Genomic DNA, 21361 nt, shown 5'->3' with positions numbered 1-21361 from the left:
GACTACTCTAAATTATATCCAAGTTTTATTTCTATAGTGTTGTCCCACGAAAAGATATAATGAAATATTTGCAGAAATGTGAGGGGTGTACTCACTTTTGTGATACACTGTATATATATATACAGTATATATATATAGCAACCTTCTGTATATGGTAAACACAAGACCCCAGAATAGCTTCAATGCACTTTGGCACTGATTTTAGTCCCTAAACTGTACTATTGCATTATTTATTTGACACAGTTTTTAAGCCGGATGCCCTTCCTGACACAACCCTCCCTATTTATCCGGGCTTGGGACCGGCACTACAATGCACTGGTTTATGCAGCCTAGCGGCTAGGTACCTATAGGACAATTCAGTGTCTCCAATTAGCCTGGCTGCATGTTTTTGGACTGTGGGAGGAAACCGGAGGCGACAGTGTTACCCACTTAGCCACCATGCCGCCCCAAAGATGGAACAAAACTCTTCCAAAAGATATTCACTTATTGTTGTTTTGATAATGGTAGTGGACACAGTGGTTAGACTTTCTATGGGTGTTCACTTGGCTTGAGATCTGGCGACTGTGTGTCTATATCATACGAGTTACATCATTTCATATTTATCAAACCATTCAATGACATACTGGCCCTTTGACATCTTGGCCCTTTTCTTTTGCATGGTACCCTATGGTTTGATACATGTTAAAGTGTGATTAAGCACTAAGGGACTAAGCACAAGCATAATAAAGCAAACTTTATGGGTGGGAAGTGAGAAACAATGCAGAATTTCATTTTCCTCTGCTTTACTGTAGTCAGGGCTGTGGCAGGTCTGTTTCCACTGGGAAACACTAAACGCAAGAAGGAATACCCTAAACAGGGCAACAATTCATCACAGGGCTTTGGCCACCACCCTCTTCAGACAATGTAACGTCTGTGTCCATGTAGACTCCCAGCCTGGTTCCACCCGGAAACATTGGGCGCGATCCATCGCATGGCTACAGCCAATCCCCTCTCAGACATAGCCAACCATGTCTGTGTAGACGCCCAGCCTGGTTCCACCCGGAAACATTGGGCGCAGTCCTTCGCATGGCTACAGCCAATCCCCGTGTCTGTGTAGACGCCCGGCCGGGTGATATCACTGCTGAGATACGGACTTGAATCTCAGCAGGGGTGGATTAGTGTGTTGCCGTCACTTTACCAAATGGCAACTTACACAGCCATGCAAACCTAGGGACGATGTAGAGCAGCTAATCTACCTTCTGCATGGTTTGGGAGGTAGATTAAAGAGGAGTTTAATAGCACCCATGTTTCTGTGCTGTCGATTCCTGAATCCTGTATGGGAATCGGAGTCGACTCCTGATTCAAACAACCTCGCGTACATTTCTACACTAAAAACAGAAGAGTCCTGTTCATTGAAAATACAGACATGTTGTTGTTCCAGTAGTAATCCTAAGTAAAACTTAGTTATTTGCATTAAATAAGGCGGGACTTCCGATTTAGGAACTAAGTAAAGGGCTTTGAGCAGGATTCTAAATAACTACATACATCCTTTACGAGCGCCCTAACTAGGTTCTGACGGAATGATAGATGTACCCTATCTAGTGCACTACTTAGTTAACAAGGAGCCGTTTGGGATTCAGCCCTAAGTACCGAGTTGACATAGCACTAAGGCAGCTAGCTCCATGTTATTAAAACCAGTGTTAGTCTTTAGTCCGGTAGTGTTTGCTGCTTTGTTCTGTAGTCGGACTATGCGAGAGCAGGACAGAGAAGGTCCACACTGCGCACACTGCTGGTAGGGATGTTTTATCATCACAGCTTTTTGTTTTGCACTCGATGTTTGCTAACAAACTAGCTCACAAGCTATCCTAGCAACTCCATCATTGTATACATGGAGTTGCAGCTTAAGCTAGGATGCTATCACAACAACATGGGACTGGAAGCAAAAAGCAGTGTATTGCAATTAAATCTGCTTTGTATAGTGAGCTGGCATCCTGCTGTTTAGCTTTTTGCATGAATGTAGAGAACTTTAAAGTTAAAGCTTGATAGTTAAAGCATTTCCAGTGTCAATACTTACAAAGATCAACACTTATTTATACTTAAAGTCTGGTGTGTGTATGTTGGATGATCCATAATAAGCAGGTGTACAAAACGTGCACTTTTAAACTGAGTTTTACATTTTACAGTAAAAATGCATCCCTTTGCAAAAAGATCTGTATGTCTGGGTGCAATTTAAGCTTCAATGACTGATAGCCAGCAATAACTTTAGTAAAGTGTGCTGAATTTACTGACAGACAGACAGACAGACAGACAGACAGACAGACAGACAGACAGACAGACAGACAGACAGACAGTTAGACAGACAGTTAGACAGACAGATAGACAGACAGTTAGACAGATAGACAGATAGACAGACAGACAGTTAGACAGACAGTTAGACAGACAGTTAGACAGACAGATAGACAGACAGACAGACAGTTAGACAGACAGATAGACAGACAGATAGACAGACAGACAGTTAGACAGACAGTTAGACAGACAGATAGACAGACAGACAGACAGACAGTTAGATAGACAGATAGACAGACAGACAGTTAGACAGACAGATAGACAGACAGACAGATAGACAGACAGTTACAGACAGATAGACAGACAGACAGTTAGACAGACAGATAGACAGACAGACAGTTAGACAGACAGACAGTTAGACAGACAGTTAGACAGACAGATAGACAGACAGACAGTTAGACAGACAGACAGACAGACAGACAGACAGACAGTTAGACAGATAGATAGACAGACAGACAGACAGTTAGACAGATAGATAGATAGACAGTTAGATAGATACAGACAGACAGACAGACAGTTAGATAGATAGACAGATAGTTAGATAGACAGACAGATAGATAGATAGATAGATAGATAGATAGATAGATAGATAGATAGATAGACAGACAGTTAGATAGACAGATAGACAGATAGATAGATAGACAGATAGATAGATAGATAGATAGATAGATAGATAGATAGACAGATAGTTAGATAGATAGACAGACAGACAGACAGTTAGATAGATAGACAGACAGACAGACACAGACAGTTAGATAGATAGATAGACAGACACAGACAGACAGTTAGACAGACAGACAGACAGACAGATAGACAGACAGTTAGATAGATAGATAGACAGATAGACAGATAGATAGATAGATAGACAGATAGTTAGATAGATAGACAGACAGACAGTTAGATAGATAGACAGACAGACACACAGACAGTTAGACAGACAGACAGACAGACAGACAGACAGACAGATAGATAGGTAGGTCGGTAGGTAGGTACTTTATTAATTAGGAAATTAGGGCCTCAGTAGCAAGTTACATAAATCGGAAGGTAAAAGTAATAGTAAACACTACAGAGATTCACATTATACAAACAAGTATCTGTATAATCACAACAACACTCGGACAACACACAACAACATCAGGACCTGAGGGGACATATGGAGATGTTATTTCGGCTTACATCGTAAGGCGGGCGGCACGGTGGCTCAGTGGGTAGCGCTGTCGCCTCACAGCAAGAAGGTCCTGGGTTCGATCCCCAGGTGGGGCGGACCGGGTCCTTTCTGTGTGGAGTTTGCATGTTCTCCCCGTGTCCGTGTGGGTTTCCTCCGGGTGCTCCGGTTTCCTCCCACAGTCCGAAGACGTGCAAGTGAGGTGAATTGGAGACACTAGATTGTCCATGACTGTGTTCGATATAATCTTGTGAACTGATGAATCTTGTGTAACGAGTGACTACCGTTCCTGTCATGAATGTAACCAAAGTGTAAAACATGACGTTGAAATCCTAATAAACATACAAACAAACATCGTAAGGCTAGTATAGATTGTTAATTGAATTTAAAGTACTGACCAGTACACATTGCTTAGGAAATATTGGTACCCTTGGTAAAGTAAAAATAAGGCAAGAAAGTGACTCTTCAGATACTTAGCTCTTCTCACACAGACCACACAAGACAAATCTAATCTAAATTAAAGTAAGCTATTCCACAAATATGTAAAATGCATCAAAGGTCGTTTTAAATCAAACCACTTGTCACAACTGGGTTGTATGGGGTTTAATTGAATGGACCAGTTTGGGCATGGTATGTCTATGTGGACATGTTTTGGATCATTGTTTGGCTCAAAGATCCAGCCATGACCCAGTTTAGCTTCTCAGCAAATGTAATTTGCATTTTCATTTTTAATTTCGAGTACTTCATGGAGGCTGTGTTGTCTAAAAAGATTTCTAGGGTCTTTAGAGGGAGAAATAGCATCAAAACATGACGGATCCTTTACCAAACCCAACAGGTCTTATCAGCAGGGCTGCGTTCTTTTTTCTTTTAAATACCAATCTTTTGTTCATGCCAAAACCACCAAGAGTTTTTTTTCTGTTTTTGTTTCATCTGACCATAAATTCAGTTTCTAAAGTCTTAAATAATGAATGTGAATATAAGCCTTTAAAATAGTTTGTTGGCATAGAGGTACCATGCAGTTTTAAATCGGGATTCTTGTTCACCCCAAATGCCGCAGTGCGATGATCCCCTAGCACACCAGCGCTGAGATTCTGAGCTTACGGGTTCAAATCTCAGCTCTGCTACCGGTCGGCTGGGCACCCTCTAGCAGGCACAATTGGATAATGACTGCAGCAGACACAAAATTGCCCTTCAGTCTGCTGGGTGGAAAAGTTGTAGCCTAGTGGTTAAGGTACTGGACTAGTAATCGAAAGGTTGATGGTTCAAGCCCCACCACTGCTAGTTTGCCATTTTTGGGCCCTTGAGCAAGGCCCTTAACCCTCAATTGCTTAGAAAATATACTGTCCCAGTACTGTAAGTCGCTTTGGATATAAGCGTCTGCTAAAATGCAGAAAATGTAACTGCAAATGCTACCGTTCATGTGATCTTCGGAAAAATTATAGGCTTCAAGCAACCCACTAAAAACCTTTTGGATAAAATAGAACGGTGACTGCAAGTGCCTATTTTTAAATGCCTTTGAGTGTCCAATAAGCTCATGCTCTTGGGCTGTGTTCGAAATAGCCTACTACATACTATATACTGCATACTGGTCCCCATGGTAGTATACACTATTGTATAAAGTATGCTACAAAAGCAAACCATACTACGGGGCGCACAAATGTATGAAGGTTCTGCCCACTTTTGGAATAACTACTCAGTTGTCAGTTTATTACTTCCACCTACCACATTTTTGTTCTCACGTACCATTTGATCAGGATGCTGGATTAAAATCAGGTGTTCACTTGTAGAGATGCATGAGTACCGATACTGGTGTCGGGTATTTGCCGGATACCGCGCTCATTAACTTGTACTCGTACTCGCAAACGAGGCTCCGATACTAAACATCTGATACCGTGTGCCTAGTGCACGTCGCTGCGTTATGCCCGGTTCACACTACACGATTTTTGCCCTGATTTTCGCTCGGCGGCCGGTCGGCGCTAGATTTGCCGGCTCGGGAGCAACTCGCTCGAGTTTTCGAGCGCGTCAGATATCTGATCTCAGATGTGCGACTGGGAATGAGTGACATGTCGAACAGCCAATGAGAACGCAGGATACGGCGTGAGGGGAAACGCAGGAGAGGAGTGTAAACAGGTGGGACAGGGGGATGATATAGTTTATATCAGAATACATCAGCACACACTCACACGTTTTACAGTATTTCTGACCTGATCGTTCGTTCTCTACAAAACATAACAACAAAACACCGACATTGCAAAAATATTTATTAACCTCCAACTCACTACAGAACAATCCATGCTATTCGTGTTGCCAAATCCACTCAGATTCATTTATTTTTCCTCCTTGATTTCATCACGTCAGCGCACAAACACTTCGATCACTCGCTACTTGTTGACGTGCATTTTTGGACGTGATATCATTAAACTTCTCGTCACTTCTCACGTGTGTTTTTGTTTAAAAAAAAAAACGGTATTCTAAATAGGTATTGGTATCGGTATCGGTATCGGCAAGTACAAAAATACATGTACTTGTACTCGTACTCGGTTGGGAAAAAATGGTATCGATGCATCCCTATTCACTTGTACCAGCACCACACAAAAACTGCCCAGTTACTAGTACCTCAGACAGTACCTCAGCTGTGCTCCGACTGGTGCTTCATTTGAACTGATTTAATAATAATAATAATACATTTTACTTATATAGTAATCTTTCCAAGATTCTCAAAGACGCTTTACATTTTACATAAAAAGCAAGTAATCATAACAAACAACAACACAAAACCATACAAATCGTAGTACAAAATTCACACACCACATTAATCAGCACCAAGATAATTAATTAAAACATACTAGGAGGAAGACGAGAAAACAGCACTAAGACATTTCATTAAGACATATTAAGACAAAGTGGGGGAGAGTAGAAAAACAAACGGCAGTAAAACACAGTAAAACATATCAAAAAGAATAGAAAATGTATAAATAAAAAACAATGACATTGTTACAAGTTAAATGCAGTAATTTACAGTGTTGAACATTATAAAGTAGATCATCCCAACTATAAATAGCCACTGAGTGTACATACAGTGTAGGTGTAGTTAAAATGGCAAAGAGAAAATCTTCTGTATGATGCCAGAGCATAAAGATCCACGAAACTCATGTACACATCTTATGTTTAGCTGATATGGTATGCTACCAGTGTACAAAATACAAACCTTACTATTTTATTGCTTTGTAAAGTCATTTTCCCTCTGTTCTCTCACTCTGCTTTTACCAGAGCCAGTCATCTATATGGGCCATCTCCTCTCGACGAATGGCCACCGCTTGAAAAAAAGTCAGCAGAAGGTGCGCAAGAAGAAGAAGCGAAAGAGCTGTTTTATTCGGGGGCCTTGCATGCTTTGCTTGATCATCCGCAAAAACAGCAGCGAGAGCCTCGAGGCCGAGTGCCACGCCGACCCCAGACTGGCCCAGCTGAGCTCGCACGAGGACCGCGCCAAGTTCCTCCTCTCGCCCGCCGAGTTGGCAGTGTGGGAGCGCCAGGGCCGGAGTCTGCTGTCCTCCGTGCCGGCCAGACTCATCGGAGCTCCTGTGCTGTTCTGCACCGACTACTCGGACATGGTGTGCAAGCGCAAGAGCGGCGAGCCGCAGCCGGTGGCGCCGTGCAAGCAACTGCGCTGCGCGTCGCAGGAGACGGCGGCGAGCGAAGAGGAGGCGAAGAACGCCGGCGAACCCCTCTTGCCTCAGCTCTGTCCGCTGCCCTCCTCCTCCTTCTCCTCACCTTCAGAGGAGGAGGAGAGCTCGGGCGCTGGACTTCAGATTGACTCGGGGCATAGCTCGGGCAGTTACAAAACCCCCGAGAACTCCTCTTCTTCTTCCTCCTCCTGTCTGATTGCCACCAGCAGTGGGTCAGAGGACAGCAAGGGTGCTGAGAACATGGACACATCCAGAATCAACCACCTTCCTTCCTCTATACTACTTAAGGTCTGTATGTTTGGCCTGTCAGGGTTAAGCTGTGTTCACATAAGCAAGACACACTCTTAAGTGCCAGTGTTTGTTTTACGACCACTAAAATGTGCCATTACTGCTGAGATTCATACACCGATCAGCCATAACATTAAAACCACCTCCTTGTTTCTACACTCACTGTCCATTTTATCAGCTCCACTTACCATATAGAAGCACTTTGTAGTTCTACAATTACTGACTGTAGTTCGTCTGTTTCTCTGCATACTTTTTTAGCCCCCTTTAATGCTGTTCTTCAATGGTCAGGACCCCCACAGGACCACCACAGAGCAGGTATTATTTAGGTGGTGGATCATTCTCAGCACTGCAGTGACACTGACATGGTGGTGGTATGTTAGTGTGTGTTGTGCTGGTATGAGTGGATCAGACACAGCAGCGCTGCTGGAGTTTTTAAATACCGCGTCCACTCGCTGTCCACTTTATTAGACACTGTTACCAGTCGGTCCACCTTGTAGATGTAAAGTCAGAGACGATCGCTCATCTATTGCTGCTGTTTGAGGGTGCTGCTGTGTCTGATCCACTCATACCAGCACAACACACACTAACACACCACCACCATGTCAGTGTCACTGCAGTGCTGAGAATGATCCACCACCTAAATAATACCTGCTCTGTAGAATCCTGACCATTGAAGAACAGGGTGAAAGGAGGCTAACAAAGCATGCAGAGAAACAGATGGACTACAGTCAGTATTTGTAGAACTACAAAGTGCTTCTATATGGTAAGTGAAGCTGATAAAATGGACAGTGAGTGTAGAAATAAGGAGGTGGTTTTAATGTAATGGCTGATGGGTGTATATACAGGTTCTTCTCAAAAAATTAGCATATTGTGATAAAGTTCATTATTTTCCATAATGTAATGATAAAAATTAAACTTTCACATATTTTAGATTCATTGCACACCAACTGAAATATTTCAGGTCTTTTATTGTTTTAATACTGATGATTTTGGCATACAGCTCATGAAAACCCAAAATTCCTATTTCAAAAAATTAGCATATTTCATCCGACCAATAAAAGAAAAGTGTTTTTAATACAAAAAAAGTCAACCTTCAAATAATTATGTTCAGTTATGCACTCAATACTTGGTCGGGAATCCTTTTGCAGAAATGACTGCTTCAATGCGGCGTGGCATGGAGGCAATCAGCCTGTGGCACTGCTGAGGTGTTATGGAGGCCCAGGATGCTTCGATAGCGGCCTTAAGCTCATCCAGAGTGTTGGGTCTTGTGTCTCTCAACTTTCTCTTCACAATATCCCACAGATTCTCTATGGGGTTCAGGTCAGGAGAGTTGGCAGGCCAATTGAGCACAGTAATACCATGGTCAGTAAACCATTCACCAGTGGTTTTGGCACTGTGAGCAGGTGCCAGGTCGTGCTGAAAAATGAAATCTTCATCTCCATAAAGCTTTTCAGCAGATGGAAGCATGAAGTGCTCCAAAATCTCCTGATAGCTAGCTGCATTGACCCTGCCCTTGATAAAACACAGTGGACCAACACCAGCAGCTGACATGGCACCCCAGACCATCACTGACTGTGGGTACTTGACACTGGACTTCAGGCATTTTGGCATTTCCTTCTCCCCAGTCTTCCTGCAGACTCTGGCACCTTGATTTCCGAAAACAGTACTTTGGACCACTGAGCAACAGTCCAGTGCTGCTTCTCTGTAGCCCAGGTCAGGCGCTTCTGCCGCTGTTTCTGGTTCAAAAGTGGCTTGACCTGGGGAATGCGGCACCTGTAGCCCATTTCCTGCACACGCCTGTGCACGGTGGCTCTGGATGTTTCTACTCCAGACTCAGTCCACTGCTTCCGCAGGTCCCCCAAGGTCTGGAATCGGCCCTTCTCCACAATCTTCCTCAGGGTCCGGTCACCTCTTCTCGTTGTGCAGCGTTTTCTGCCACACTTTTTCCTTCCCACAGACTTCCCACTGAGGTGCCTTGATACAGCACTCTGGGAACAGCCTATTCGTTCAGAAATTTCTTTCTGTGTCTTACCCTCTTGCTTGAGGGTGTCAATGATGGCCTTCTGGACAGCAGTCAGGTCGGCAGTCTTACCCATGATTGCAGTTTTGAGTAATGAACCAGGCTGGGAGTTTTTAAAAGCCTCAGGAATCTTTTGCAGGTGTTTAGAGTTAATTCGTTGATTCAGATGATTAGGTTAATAGCTCGTTTAGAGAACCTTTTCATGATATGCTAATTTTTTGAGATAGGAATTTTGGGTTTTCATGAGCTGTATGCCAAAATCATCAGTATTAAAACAATAAAAGACCTGAAATATTTCAGTTGGTGTGCAATGAATCTAAAATATATGAAAGTTTAATTTTTATCATTACATTATGGAAAATAATGAACTTTATCACAATATGCTAATTTTTTGAGAAGGACCTGTATATATATTTATATTCCTTATTAGTAATCACTTTATCCTGAAACACTGGGTAGAAGAGCCACACAAACACAATGCCCATTATTTTTATTCATTTCTTTTTATTTCTATACAAGCCTTCTCACTGAACACCTTTGGGAGGATTTGAAACATCACTTTCATGCCAGGTCGTCTTGTTTAGCATCAGCCCCTGACCTCGTGGGGGGCACATATTCCCTATAAGTCTTGTGGAATTACTTCCTAGAGGAGTGAAGGCTGCTGTTATTATTACAACTCTGTTCCAGTGGCCATGGTTTTAAATTTAGATGATCAACAAGTTATTTTTTATTTTTATTTACTTAACCTTTAATTAATTTGACCAGGCAAGTCATTAAGAACGAATTCTTATTTACAATGGCGGCCTGGCAAGCAGCAGAACCACTTGAAGTAAAGGGATAAAAAACCATCAGTGAAGGACACCAACTCAATAATAAAACATAACTCCAATAATACTACAATAATCATTATTGGTAAAGCAGTTACAAGCATCCATAACAATGTCCTTTAAAGTGTTTTTTGCAATGTGTTCCAGTCGTGTGCAGCAGCAGACTGAAATGAAGAGGAACCGTAGGAAGTGTTTATCTTAGGGACTTTATATTGAATGTAGTGGGAGGACCTGGTGTTGTATTTAGCAGATATTGTTGTATGAGGCTCTGTAAGTAGGGAGGTGTTTGTCCTTTAAGAGTCTTGTAAATGATGGTAAACCAGTGAATATTGCAACGACTATGTAAAGAGGATCAATTAACCAGAGAATAAAGACAGCAGTGATGAGTTCTAGTTGGGGCATTTGTAACAAAACGGATAACAGAATGATAAAGAACATCTAGCTTCTGAAGAGCACCTTTACATGCCAGTCTGTAAACTATATCACTGTAATCAAGCAGAGTGAGAATAGTCATCTGGACCAGTGTGATTTTGGCAGCACGGGTGAATAAGGAGCGACTTCTATAAAGACTTTTGATTGCAGCTTGTCAATATGGTTAGTGAAGGATAGGGATGCATCGATACCATTTTTTCCCCACCGAGTACGAGTACAAGTACATGTATTTTTGTACTTGCCGATACCGATACCGATACCAATACCTATTTAGAATACGTTGTTTTTTTTTAAACAAAAACACACGTGAGAAGTGACGAGAAGTTTAATGATACCACGTCCAAAAATGCACGTCAACAAGTAGCGAGCGATCGAAGTGTTTGTGCGCTGACGTGATAAAATCAAGGAGGAAAAATAAATGAATCTGAGTGGATTTGGCAACACGAACAGCACGGATTGTTCTGTAGTGAGTTGGAGGTTAATAAATATTTTTGCACTGTTGGTGTTTTGTTGTTACGTTTTGTAGAGAACGAACGATCAGGTCAGAAATACTGTAAAACGTGTGAGTGTGCGCTGATGTATTCTGATATAAACTATATCATCCCCCTGTCCCACCTGTTTACACTCCTCTCCTGCGTTTCCCCTCACACCGTATCCAGCGTTCTCATTGGCTGTTCGACATGCCACTCATTCCCAGTCGCACATCTCAGATCAGATATCTGACGTGCTAGAAAACACGAGCGCTCGGCGAGCCGGTCGGATCGAGTTAATGGATAGTTCACACTTAGCGATCGAGAGCCGAGTTTTGATCGCCGAGCGAACGCCGAGTTGCTCCGGAGCCGGCAAATCTAGCGCCGACCGGCCGCCGAGCGAAAATCAGGGCAAAAATCGTGTCGTGTGAACCAGGAATAACGCAGCGACGTGCACTAGGTACACGGTATCGGATGTTTAGTATCGGAGCCTCGTTTGCGAGTACGAGTACGAGTTAATGAGCGCGGTATCGGGCAAATACCCGACACCAGTATCGGTACTCGTGCATCTTTAGTGAAGGATAATGAACTATCTAACCAAGTACCAGATATTTAAACGCTGTGACCTGTCCCTGGATGGCTCCCTCACTTGTAGTGAAACTGCAATTGATCGTGACATTTTTCTGACCAAACCCAAACCACATGATCTTGGTCTGCGAAACGTTTAAGGACAATGTAAGAGATGCAAAGGCATTTTGAAGTTCATGGTTTTGTGTCCACATATTTGATTATATACGTTGTTTATAAATGGTCACTGTGAATGTAGCACCGACTTGCACAGTTACATAGAAAAAGAAAATGTACAAGGGGTCTGAATACATTTTAAATTCTTAATCAGTTTGTGGATTTGCACTTTAGGGTTGTGCTTGTACCTCTGGTCTAATAAGCATCTTTTCTTCCTAGGTTTTTTCTCACTTGTCGGTAAAGGAGCGTTGTCTTAGTGCTTCCCTGGTCTGCAAGTACTGGCGTGACCTCTGCTTAGACTTCCAGTTCTGGAAGCAGATCGATCTCAGCGGCCTGCGACAGGTCAGTACTGCTGTGTAAAATTACACTCTTTAATTAATGTTGTGAATATTGTGACCTGAGTATTCTGTATTGTGGGCATGGGGTGTGTAACGAGCCCCATAGTTCATTGATCTCGGGATTTGTTTTCTTAATCTGGCATTTTAATATTTATTCATCATTCACATATCGCTTTGTCCTGGTCAGGCACAGTGGTCATCGTAGAAACACTGGACGGGGCACCAGTCTCAGTTGCTCACTTGCTCACTCACGCACAGACAATTTAGAGTTATTCACTTACTTATTCACACCTAGGGGTAATTTAGAGAAGCCAATCCATCCTCTGCATGTTTATATTAACAGTAGAAAGATTAAGCACCCACAGTCATTAGAAGTGCTATGGAACTATGGAGGGGAGGCACAAACTCAGGTTCATAGGACCTAGGTGGCACGGTGACTCGCCTCACAGCAAGAAGGTCCTGGGTTCGATTCCCAGATGGAGCGGTCCGGGTCCTTTCTGTGTGGAGTTTGCATGTTCTCCCAGTGTCTGCGTGGGTTTCCTCGACATACAAGTGAGGTGCTGAGATACAAGTGAGATACAAAATGGTTTGTATTTGAACTGATGAACCTTGTGTAGCCAGTAACTACCTGTCCTTTCATGAATATAACCAAAGTGTGTAAAACATGACGTTAAGATCCTAATAATTAAATAATCTTCCTGTCGTTGACTGCTCTGTCTTCTGCAGGTTAAAGACGAGCTCCTGGTAAAGATCGCGTCGTGGAAGCAGAACGTGACGGAGCTCAACATCTCAGACTGCCGCAACGTGGAAGACTTCGGCGTTTGCACTCTGGTCTCTCAGTGTCCCGGCCTGCTGAAATACACAGCGTACCGCTGCAAACAGCTCAGCGATTCCTCCCTCTGTGCTGTGGCCCTTCACTGCCCACTGCTGCAAAAGGTTCACGTGGGCAACCAGGACAAACTGAGCGACCATGCTCTCAAACAGGTATGAACATCAGGTCATTTAGTTGTGATAGCCAGTCTATGATAAAGATGATCTCACAGAGTGCATTTTGAGGACCAGTTTTAGTATAATGTGGATCCAGAAGCATCTTTTTACTGAGAATAAAACAATTATTTAGGTGGTGGATCATTCTCAGCACTGCAGTGACACTGACATGGTGGTGGTGTGTTAGTGTGTGTTGTGCTGGTATGAGTGGATCAGACACAGCAGCACTGATGGAGTTTTTAAAAACTTCACTGTCACTGCTGGACTGAGAATAGTCCACCAACCAAAAATATCCAGCCCACAGCGCCCTGTGACCACTGATGAAGGTCTAGAAGATGACCGACTCAAACAGCAGCAATAGATGAGCGATCGTCTCCGACTTTACATCTACAAGGTGGACCAACTAGGTAGGAGTGTCTAATAGAGTGGACAGTGAGTGGACACGGTGTTTAGAAACTCCAGCAGCGCTGCTGTGTCTGATCCACTCATACCAGCACAACACACACTAACACACCACCCAGATAATACCTGTTGTGGTCCTGACCATTGAAGAACAACATGAAAGGGGGCTAAAAAAGTATGTAGAGAAACAGATGGACTACAGTCAGTAATTGTAGAACTACAAAGTGCTTCTATATGGTAAGTGGAGCTGATAAAATGGACAGTGAGTGTAGAAACAAGGAGGTGGTTTTAATGTTATGGCTGATCGGTGTATATACACAGTTCAAGCAATTGAGGGTTAAGAGCCTTGCTCATGGGCCCTACAGTGGCAGCTTGGCGATGGTGGGGCTTAAACCAGCAACCTTATGATTACCAGCCCAATACCGTAGCTATGTAAACACTACTGTTTAACATTTTTCTTGGATTTAGTTGTTTTATTACATATCGTATCAGTTTGTGGCGTTTGTGAAACCGACCATGTCAATTACTGTCAGAGAAGTCACAATTTCTTGCGTCTTTACGTTAATGCACTTCCGTTAATAATAACATTTCATGAGATGCTCAGTTATAACAATACAGTTGCCATTTTTATTCTTTTTTTAAACATGGCTGTAGCAAATATAAAAAAACAATGCATCAATGCAAAATAGTGTTATTTTCACTAGTGCCCTCAGACATTTGGCCTCCACTGTACATCGTAATGTTGCAAAACCCATTCTTATCAATATTAATATGAATTTCATTAAAGGGTATCATTCGGCCAGGAAATCTATCTGAAAAGCACAGAGCTGGTCTGGCTTGTTTGCATTCTTCTGGCACATTTCTTCTCCTTGTCATGTTTAAAACATGCAACCAGGGGCCCTTTACTACACCACACATTTACCCGCTCCTCAAGAACAGTCTATAAATAAAATCCAGGCCAAACAAGATCAATGAAGTCACTGTTTATCATGCAGGGGAGAACCTGACCCGGCTCGAGTCGGTGCGAGTTAAAGAATCAGTGTGGCGGCATAAATCATTTAAAACATGCACCTTCTAGTTTATGTTCAAATGCATTTTGGGGTATAGTGTATAGCTATATGTCATGTCTCATCTCCATGCACACAGTGACATCAATAATGCCCTTTCTGTTTTTTATTGTATTTATTTATTTGTTTTATTAAAGGGATGAGAAAAACACAAACTCCGCTTTTAAAAAAGTTGGGACTTGCAATTATACTATGCAATAAAAGCAAGGATCTGTGCTAGGTTTTGACTGACCGACTGGACATCTCTTAAACTGCTGTGCTTGACTTTCAAGCTGTTTTCAAGACGGCATTGTATGAGAAACCGTCACGCTTCTGTGATTTTACTTTAACAAATCACAGCTTCTTCTTTTTTAGTGGAAGTTTGTTCATAGCTTAAAAAAAAAACACAGTAAACAAAAACAACTACACTTAAGTGGTCAGAATGTAATTCCTCATCTCGGTCAATTAAAACGACTAGCCGTTGTGGTAGTCATTAATAATGGAATGTTTATTTGAGTTTAGTTACCATACAAAAAAATAACGGTGGGGTAGCCCTGTCACCTCACAGCAAGAAGATCCTGGGTTTGATTCCCAGTCTGTGTGGAGTTTGCACGTGGTTTTCCTCCGGGAGCTCTGGTTTCCTTCCACAGTCCAAAAGCATGCAGTCAGGTTAACTGGAGACCCTGAATTGTCCTGTAGGTGAATGGGTGTGTGTGTGTGTATGTGTGTCTGCCCTGCGATGGACTGGCGTCCCGTCCAGGGTGTTACTGTGTGCCTTGCGCCCATTGAAAATCTGGGATGGGCTCCAGCACCCCCCTGTATGTGTGTAAGAAAACCAGTGCAAACCCTAACATCAATAAACAACAATATGTGACGGTGACAGTAATAATACTAAATGTATTTTTAGTAGTAATAAAATAAACATTTGTTCTATCTGTGCTCTCCCAGTAGGTGGGGCTGTTTCTCGGGGTCAGGGAGGGACTTAAAGTTGGGGATGATGATGTTAAATTGGGACCGAATGTGGTGGTGTTTGGTACCTTGGGTAAGGAAGTGCAGCTCTGTCTCTACTATTTCGAGAGTGCAGTGCTGGCACAACCTCTCCTCTCGGGGCAGCCAGGACCGGGTGTGTCACCCCATCTTCACAGCCAGGTCGTGCACGCTCAGTCTGTACCTCGTCAAGATGTTTCCCAATTTAGGGTCAGACACTGTGCTGAGATAATCTGCTGTGCTGTAGTGTCTGTTTAGGGCCAAAAATAAATGGTTTCAGTTTCCTAATAACTCTGATATGTTATTCTGAGTGTAATTTGGTTTACAGTCGACCTTTGAGTTACGAACGGTTTACCATACGAACATTTCGGGTTACGAACGATCTTTTTCAACTTAACGTACGAACAAATTTCGGATTACGAACCGAAATTCGCGAAACATGTGACGTCACGAACAAGTTGACTCCGAGCGTCTCTCTCTCTCTCTATATATATACATACAATGAGCGAACATTCGGACAGTGGACAGTGTTTTTCAGGTGTTTTCTTTACATTTTGTAAAATTCTATATTAAAATATCCCCAAAGAATGTATGGAGAAAGCGTAGTGTTGAGAAAATGAACAAATCTATTACATTTGTTGTTGTATAATTACTCCTGCCAGTAGGTGTCACTGTGTATCAGACAGAGGGGACAGTGAGTGAGAGAGAAGAAGGAAATCGGCTCAGTAAAGTTTTCTTTCACCTACAAAATACAACACTACTGAAATAAAGAAGGAAATAATAGAGTAATATGAGAGTTATTGTTGTTTCTGGTAGATACATTTTATATAAAAAGAAGGAAATTATTATGGTGTATGATACAGCACACGTACTGTACTGAAATGTGGTGTGTGTTTTATGTACAGTACTACTGTGTATTGTTTATTATTGTTTATTACAGGAATGTCTATTCTATAATTTAAGATTTAAGGGAAAATATACTTATACTGTAAATGTACTGTATTTTTAACAAAAAAGAGCATTTAAGAGACATTAGAAAGGTTAGGTAAGGGGGGGGGGGGTTTGGGGCGTCTGGCACGGATTAATTATATTTACATTATTTCTTATGGGAAAAATAGGTTTAACTAACGAACATTTTGACTTAAGAACAGCCCTTCAGAACCAATTACATTCGTAAGTCAAGGGTCTACCGTATTCCAGTTTTTATTGTGTTAGTGTGTGTTAGTGGTGTGTGTTAGTGGTGTGTGTAGGTGATGTGTTTGAGTGCATTTGTGTTCTTAAAAGTCCTTTTTTTCCCTTTTTATTTCTCTGTAGCTCGGTGAACACTGCCCGGAGCTTAAGGACGTGCACTTTGGACAGTGCTACAACGTCAGCGATGAGGGTCTGATAGCGCTGGCGAAGGGCTGCCCCAAACTGCAGAGGATCTACATGCAGGAAAACAAACTGGTAGGTGCTATCTGTACTTCATAGCTAAAGCACGGCATCTTCACGTCTCTGAATTCGATGTGTGAGGGTGTCTGGTTCGAATAAAAAGAGATCTGAAAGGAGACAGTATGTGGGAGGTAGGGCATGGATGGAAAGAGGAGACGTCTGTTACTAAATGAAACATGGGATCCTGATCACCGCAGCCAGGCCCTTTGTGTGTGTGTGAGTGTACCAGCTATATGTCAGTGATTAGCCCTGCAACACACACACACACACACCAGTACTGCTCGTCCTTGCAGGACAAAACAAAAGCAGATGTCCTTGCGATGGTTTTCTGATCTCGGTCTCTGTCTCTCTCATCTCTTGTGCTTCAGAATTCTTTTCTTTTTGCTTTTTGTCTTTTCTCTTGGAAAACATGTGGACTTCGTTTTTAATGACAGAGGAATTTGCTGATTATTAAAAGTCCCCATGGGAAAGAGAATAAAGAGTTTCTATAATGCCGTATTTCTTTCATGGAATATTTTCCTCATGTGGTCAGACGACATAATTCAGATACTGTTCATTATCAGGCTCTTTGAAGAACGATTTGTGCTCAAACCAGATATTCCGAATGCTGACATTTCCCATGGAAGCCAGTCAGGGCTCATCCATTAGTCAGGGATCTAAAAAGTTTCTAATTATGTTCATGCTTCTTTTGTAAACACCGCTTGTGGGACGTGCAATATGGTTTGCAACCAGTGGGTGGCAGTAGTGCTTCATTGAGAAAGCACATGCAGCACAGTACTGGCCACCTTGGATCTATATTGTGTGGACGGGTCAGTGACATAACATGGACTTCTTTTTATATGTGATGCATAGCATGCTGTTCTATTCATTGTAGGCATTTCTTCATCTCAAAATATGTAGGGTGGTGTGACTATCCAACATATATGCTGATTAATCATTTATTTAATAGAGCGGTGACGGTAATAAGCCTTACTTGCACACCTATCTCAAATGACTTCACGTTGGCTACATAGTGCACTGCCTAGGGTGGAGAAGCTGTTATGTAGTGCACTTAAGTAAAAAGAAGAAAGCCGTTTGAAATGCAGCCCACCATCAACATGCTCATGGGTGTTATCCCCAACTAACCTATAGTATTATTTATTATACACTATATGACTATTATATATATATTAATATTATATTTATTTGTGTTATTTCATCTAAAGGAGAATGCCCAAAATACACTAAAGAAAGAGAACAAGCACACATGCCAGAAACTATCAAAGAGACTCTCACACAAGACAACACAAGAAGACTTTTAACCTACCTGGCAACCATAAAAATAAAAAAGAATATATAATTTGGACCAAAATATGAAGACACATACATAATACCTATTACTGCCATTAAATGACACCAATGTGTTAAACTTGGCGTTAAAACTTAAATAAATAAATAAATATTTAATCCAAAGGCACAAAAAAGTGAGAAAGCTCCGATTTTAACAGCAATTTTTATATTACTAAAACCTTGATTTCATTTCATCATCTCATTTTTATGTATTACTGCCGAGTTATCCTGGTCAGGGTGGCAGTGAGTTTTCCAGAATCACTGGGCATAATGCACTGGGTCATGACCCTTAGGTGAAAAAAAAATTGGTTGCATAGAAAAATAATAACTTAACAAACTTGTAGGCGAACGCTCCCTTGTGGTGGCTTTATGTTACATTAAGTAAACCACAGTGGGACCAGATTGTACAGCACAAGTAAGATGTATTGTTTGTGTTTGCCGTGGTCACTTAAAAACATCATGGACAAAATGTGGGCTGTTGAAAAACCCTGCACTAAAAGACCCTGAATGGGACCCAAATCCATAACGAGGCTTTGGAGATCAACCTGTCTGTATGTACATGCCAGATCGGCCGATAGCACCGCTGGCGATTTGAACCCTGGATCCCAGCGGCTGCTGGCCAGCATAATTTACCGCTCAGCCACCCAGCGTAAAAGCTCTAATTGGTGCAACATGTTTTATTCCCATTTGAATAGATTAAAGCCTGGTCTTGTATAGGAAGTCAGGTGGTAAGAGCTAGCTTCCACTGATGTTAATTTAAAGCACTTTTCAATAGTAATTCAACTTTAAAATAAAGACAAATATAATAATTTGGTTGCTCTATGTTATATTTTCTGGGTGGTAATAATTTCTTGCCATTTTTAAAGGGGTAGCACTGTCTCCTTACAGCAGGAAGGTCCTGGGTTTGATCCCCAGGTGGGGCGGTCCGGGTCCTTTCTGTTTGCAGTTTGCATGTTCTTCCCGTGTCTGCGTGGGTTTTCCTCCGGGAGCGCCGGTTTCCTCCCACAGTCCAAAGACGTGCAAGTGAGGTGAATTGGAGATACAAAATTGTCCATGACTGTGTTTGACTGTGTAAATATGCTGTTAAAACCCTAATAAATAAAAAAATAAATGCCATTTTTAAAGCTATATGAATTTTAAATAAATATTTAGTACTTAAAAAAATCTGAAAACTAATTTATCACGTTTTTAAAATTATATTACAAACAAAATAATTTATTATTTGTCATTTGCTCTTAAATTATTATTATTATTTTTTCATTTTCATCAACTGCTTCATGCTGGTAAGGCAGGGATACTCTGGACAGGGTGCCAATCCAGTACAGGGCCACTCCATGCAGCAAGACCAAGCCAATAACCGACAGCACCGCCGAGATTAAAACCCAGAATAGTGGAATAGTCTGCCCTGTCACCTGATCTGATGATATTGAAATAAGTAGGCACCTTGGTCGAGCTGACCGCTTTGTGTTCAGGTTCAGATTGCCCAATAAAATTTGTTTTGCTGTTATATTCCTCATCTCTGTGCTTTGTTGTAAGTGATGGGTAACCCTTGTTTTGTTAGGCCTCTTGAACCCTGTTAGCAATATCATGCAACATTAAAACAAATCCATCACAGTATGAGAGTGCTTTTAACACTCTTTAGATCGGGTTTCTCGCTCGCCGCTTTCAGGCGGCCAGATGTGAGATTTTGGCAGGAGATCAGTGCCGATCTCTTCTCCTCTCATTGTGCTGCTGGGTGTGGGCTTTATTACCAACATTTTGTCTAACTTCTTTGTTGCTCTTCTGAGTCGGTTGTTTAAGGATAAATTTAGTGTCTCAATGCTTTCATTTAAAATGCATTGTTTGCCCAATTTTCCTCTCAATTTAGTCATATCCAATTACCAGATCATGTTTCACCTTTACTGCTGCACACTTCCACTCCTGACTGACACACGCCCCCTCCGACACGTGTGCAGTAGCCGAGTGCTTCTTTTCATCTGCCTGAGGCCAGTTCTTATGGAGATCTGTATTGTGCACGGAGAGTCTTGCACCGATCTCCACTATACCCCGTCTGTGTGTAAGCGCTATGAAACGAACAGCTGTCTGTATAGACGCCCGACTGGCTGGTAGCAGAGCTGAGATTCGAACTTGCGAGTTCATGATATAAAACAAAAGCCAAATAAAAGAGGAGGATGGGGGGTCCCTGCTGAGTCTGGTTCCTTTCAAGGTTTCTTCCTGTAATTTTAAGTTTTTCTTTGCCACTGTCGCCCTCGGTTTGCTCAACAGGGTTTTTGGTCTGTCGGTCCTGGATGCTGTAAAGTTACTTTGATAGACTTTGTCTATTGTAAAAAGTGCTATACAAATACAAACTTCTCTTGAAGTTTTACAGAGAATAAAAAGTGCGGTATCTTTATGGGTTGATGCATAACCAAGGAACAAAACGGCTTGAAAGAAATGAACGTGGACGACCCTAACGATGACTATTCTCCACATTAAAGTCTATTATATGATCTAGTGTCAATATGGGCACAATTACATTTTGTTTAAAATGCTAATTTTCTGTGTGACCTCATTCCCTGATTGATTTGATTTTAATCCAGTTTGGCTTCTTAGTGGACGCTGTCATTACCACATTGATTGGTGTCTACTGTACTAGTGTATGCGCACTACCATGCCAGTTGAATCTAGTTAAAGACAATGGTAGATTTTTCAGTACTGAGTTAGGTGGGCTGCACGATCTCAAGTATTTTAAGCATTAATAGACAGCCAAGGAACTGGGCTATCGCTCAGGCCAGTTTTTATAAGGCTACCAAAAGCGTTCTAGCAGCCAGGATGTCAGCAGCCAGGTTTCTTCTACATTCGTAAAGTCTGAGGTGTTAAACTATAGCTTTTTTGGCTTTACTCT

The 21361-nt window shown here is 42.0% G+C and overlaps 1 protein-coding gene across 2 annotated transcripts in view; it reads left to right on the top strand.

Annotated features, from left to right (window-relative positions):
- Positions 1-1634: 1634 nt before the first annotated feature.
- fbxl17 (F-box and leucine-rich repeat protein 17) overlaps positions 1635-21361 on the top strand; it is a 376795-nt gene continuing 357068 nt past the window's right edge. For both annotated transcript variants that reach the window (XM_062998260.1, XM_062998261.1), the window contains exons 1-5: positions 1635-1771; positions 6761-7464; positions 12177-12299; positions 13022-13279; positions 17032-17163. In XM_062998260.1, coding sequence (XP_062854330.1) covers positions 6775-7464; positions 12177-12299; positions 13022-13279; positions 17032-17163 — 1203 coding nt within the window. In that variant the 5' untranslated portion in view covers positions 1635-1771; positions 6761-6774. The remainder of the gene's footprint in view (positions 1772-6760; positions 7465-12176; positions 12300-13021; positions 13280-17031; positions 17164-21361) is intronic.

The sequence above is a fragment of the Trichomycterus rosablanca genome, chromosome 7 (genome assembly GCF_030014385.1).
Source record: "Trichomycterus rosablanca isolate fTriRos1 chromosome 7, fTriRos1.hap1, whole genome shotgun sequence".
Taxonomy (NCBI): Eukaryota; Metazoa; Chordata; class Actinopteri; order Siluriformes; family Trichomycteridae; genus Trichomycterus; species Trichomycterus rosablanca.
The sequence above is the reverse complement of the archived record's forward strand: the minus strand, read 5'-3'. Positions and strand labels throughout refer to the sequence as shown.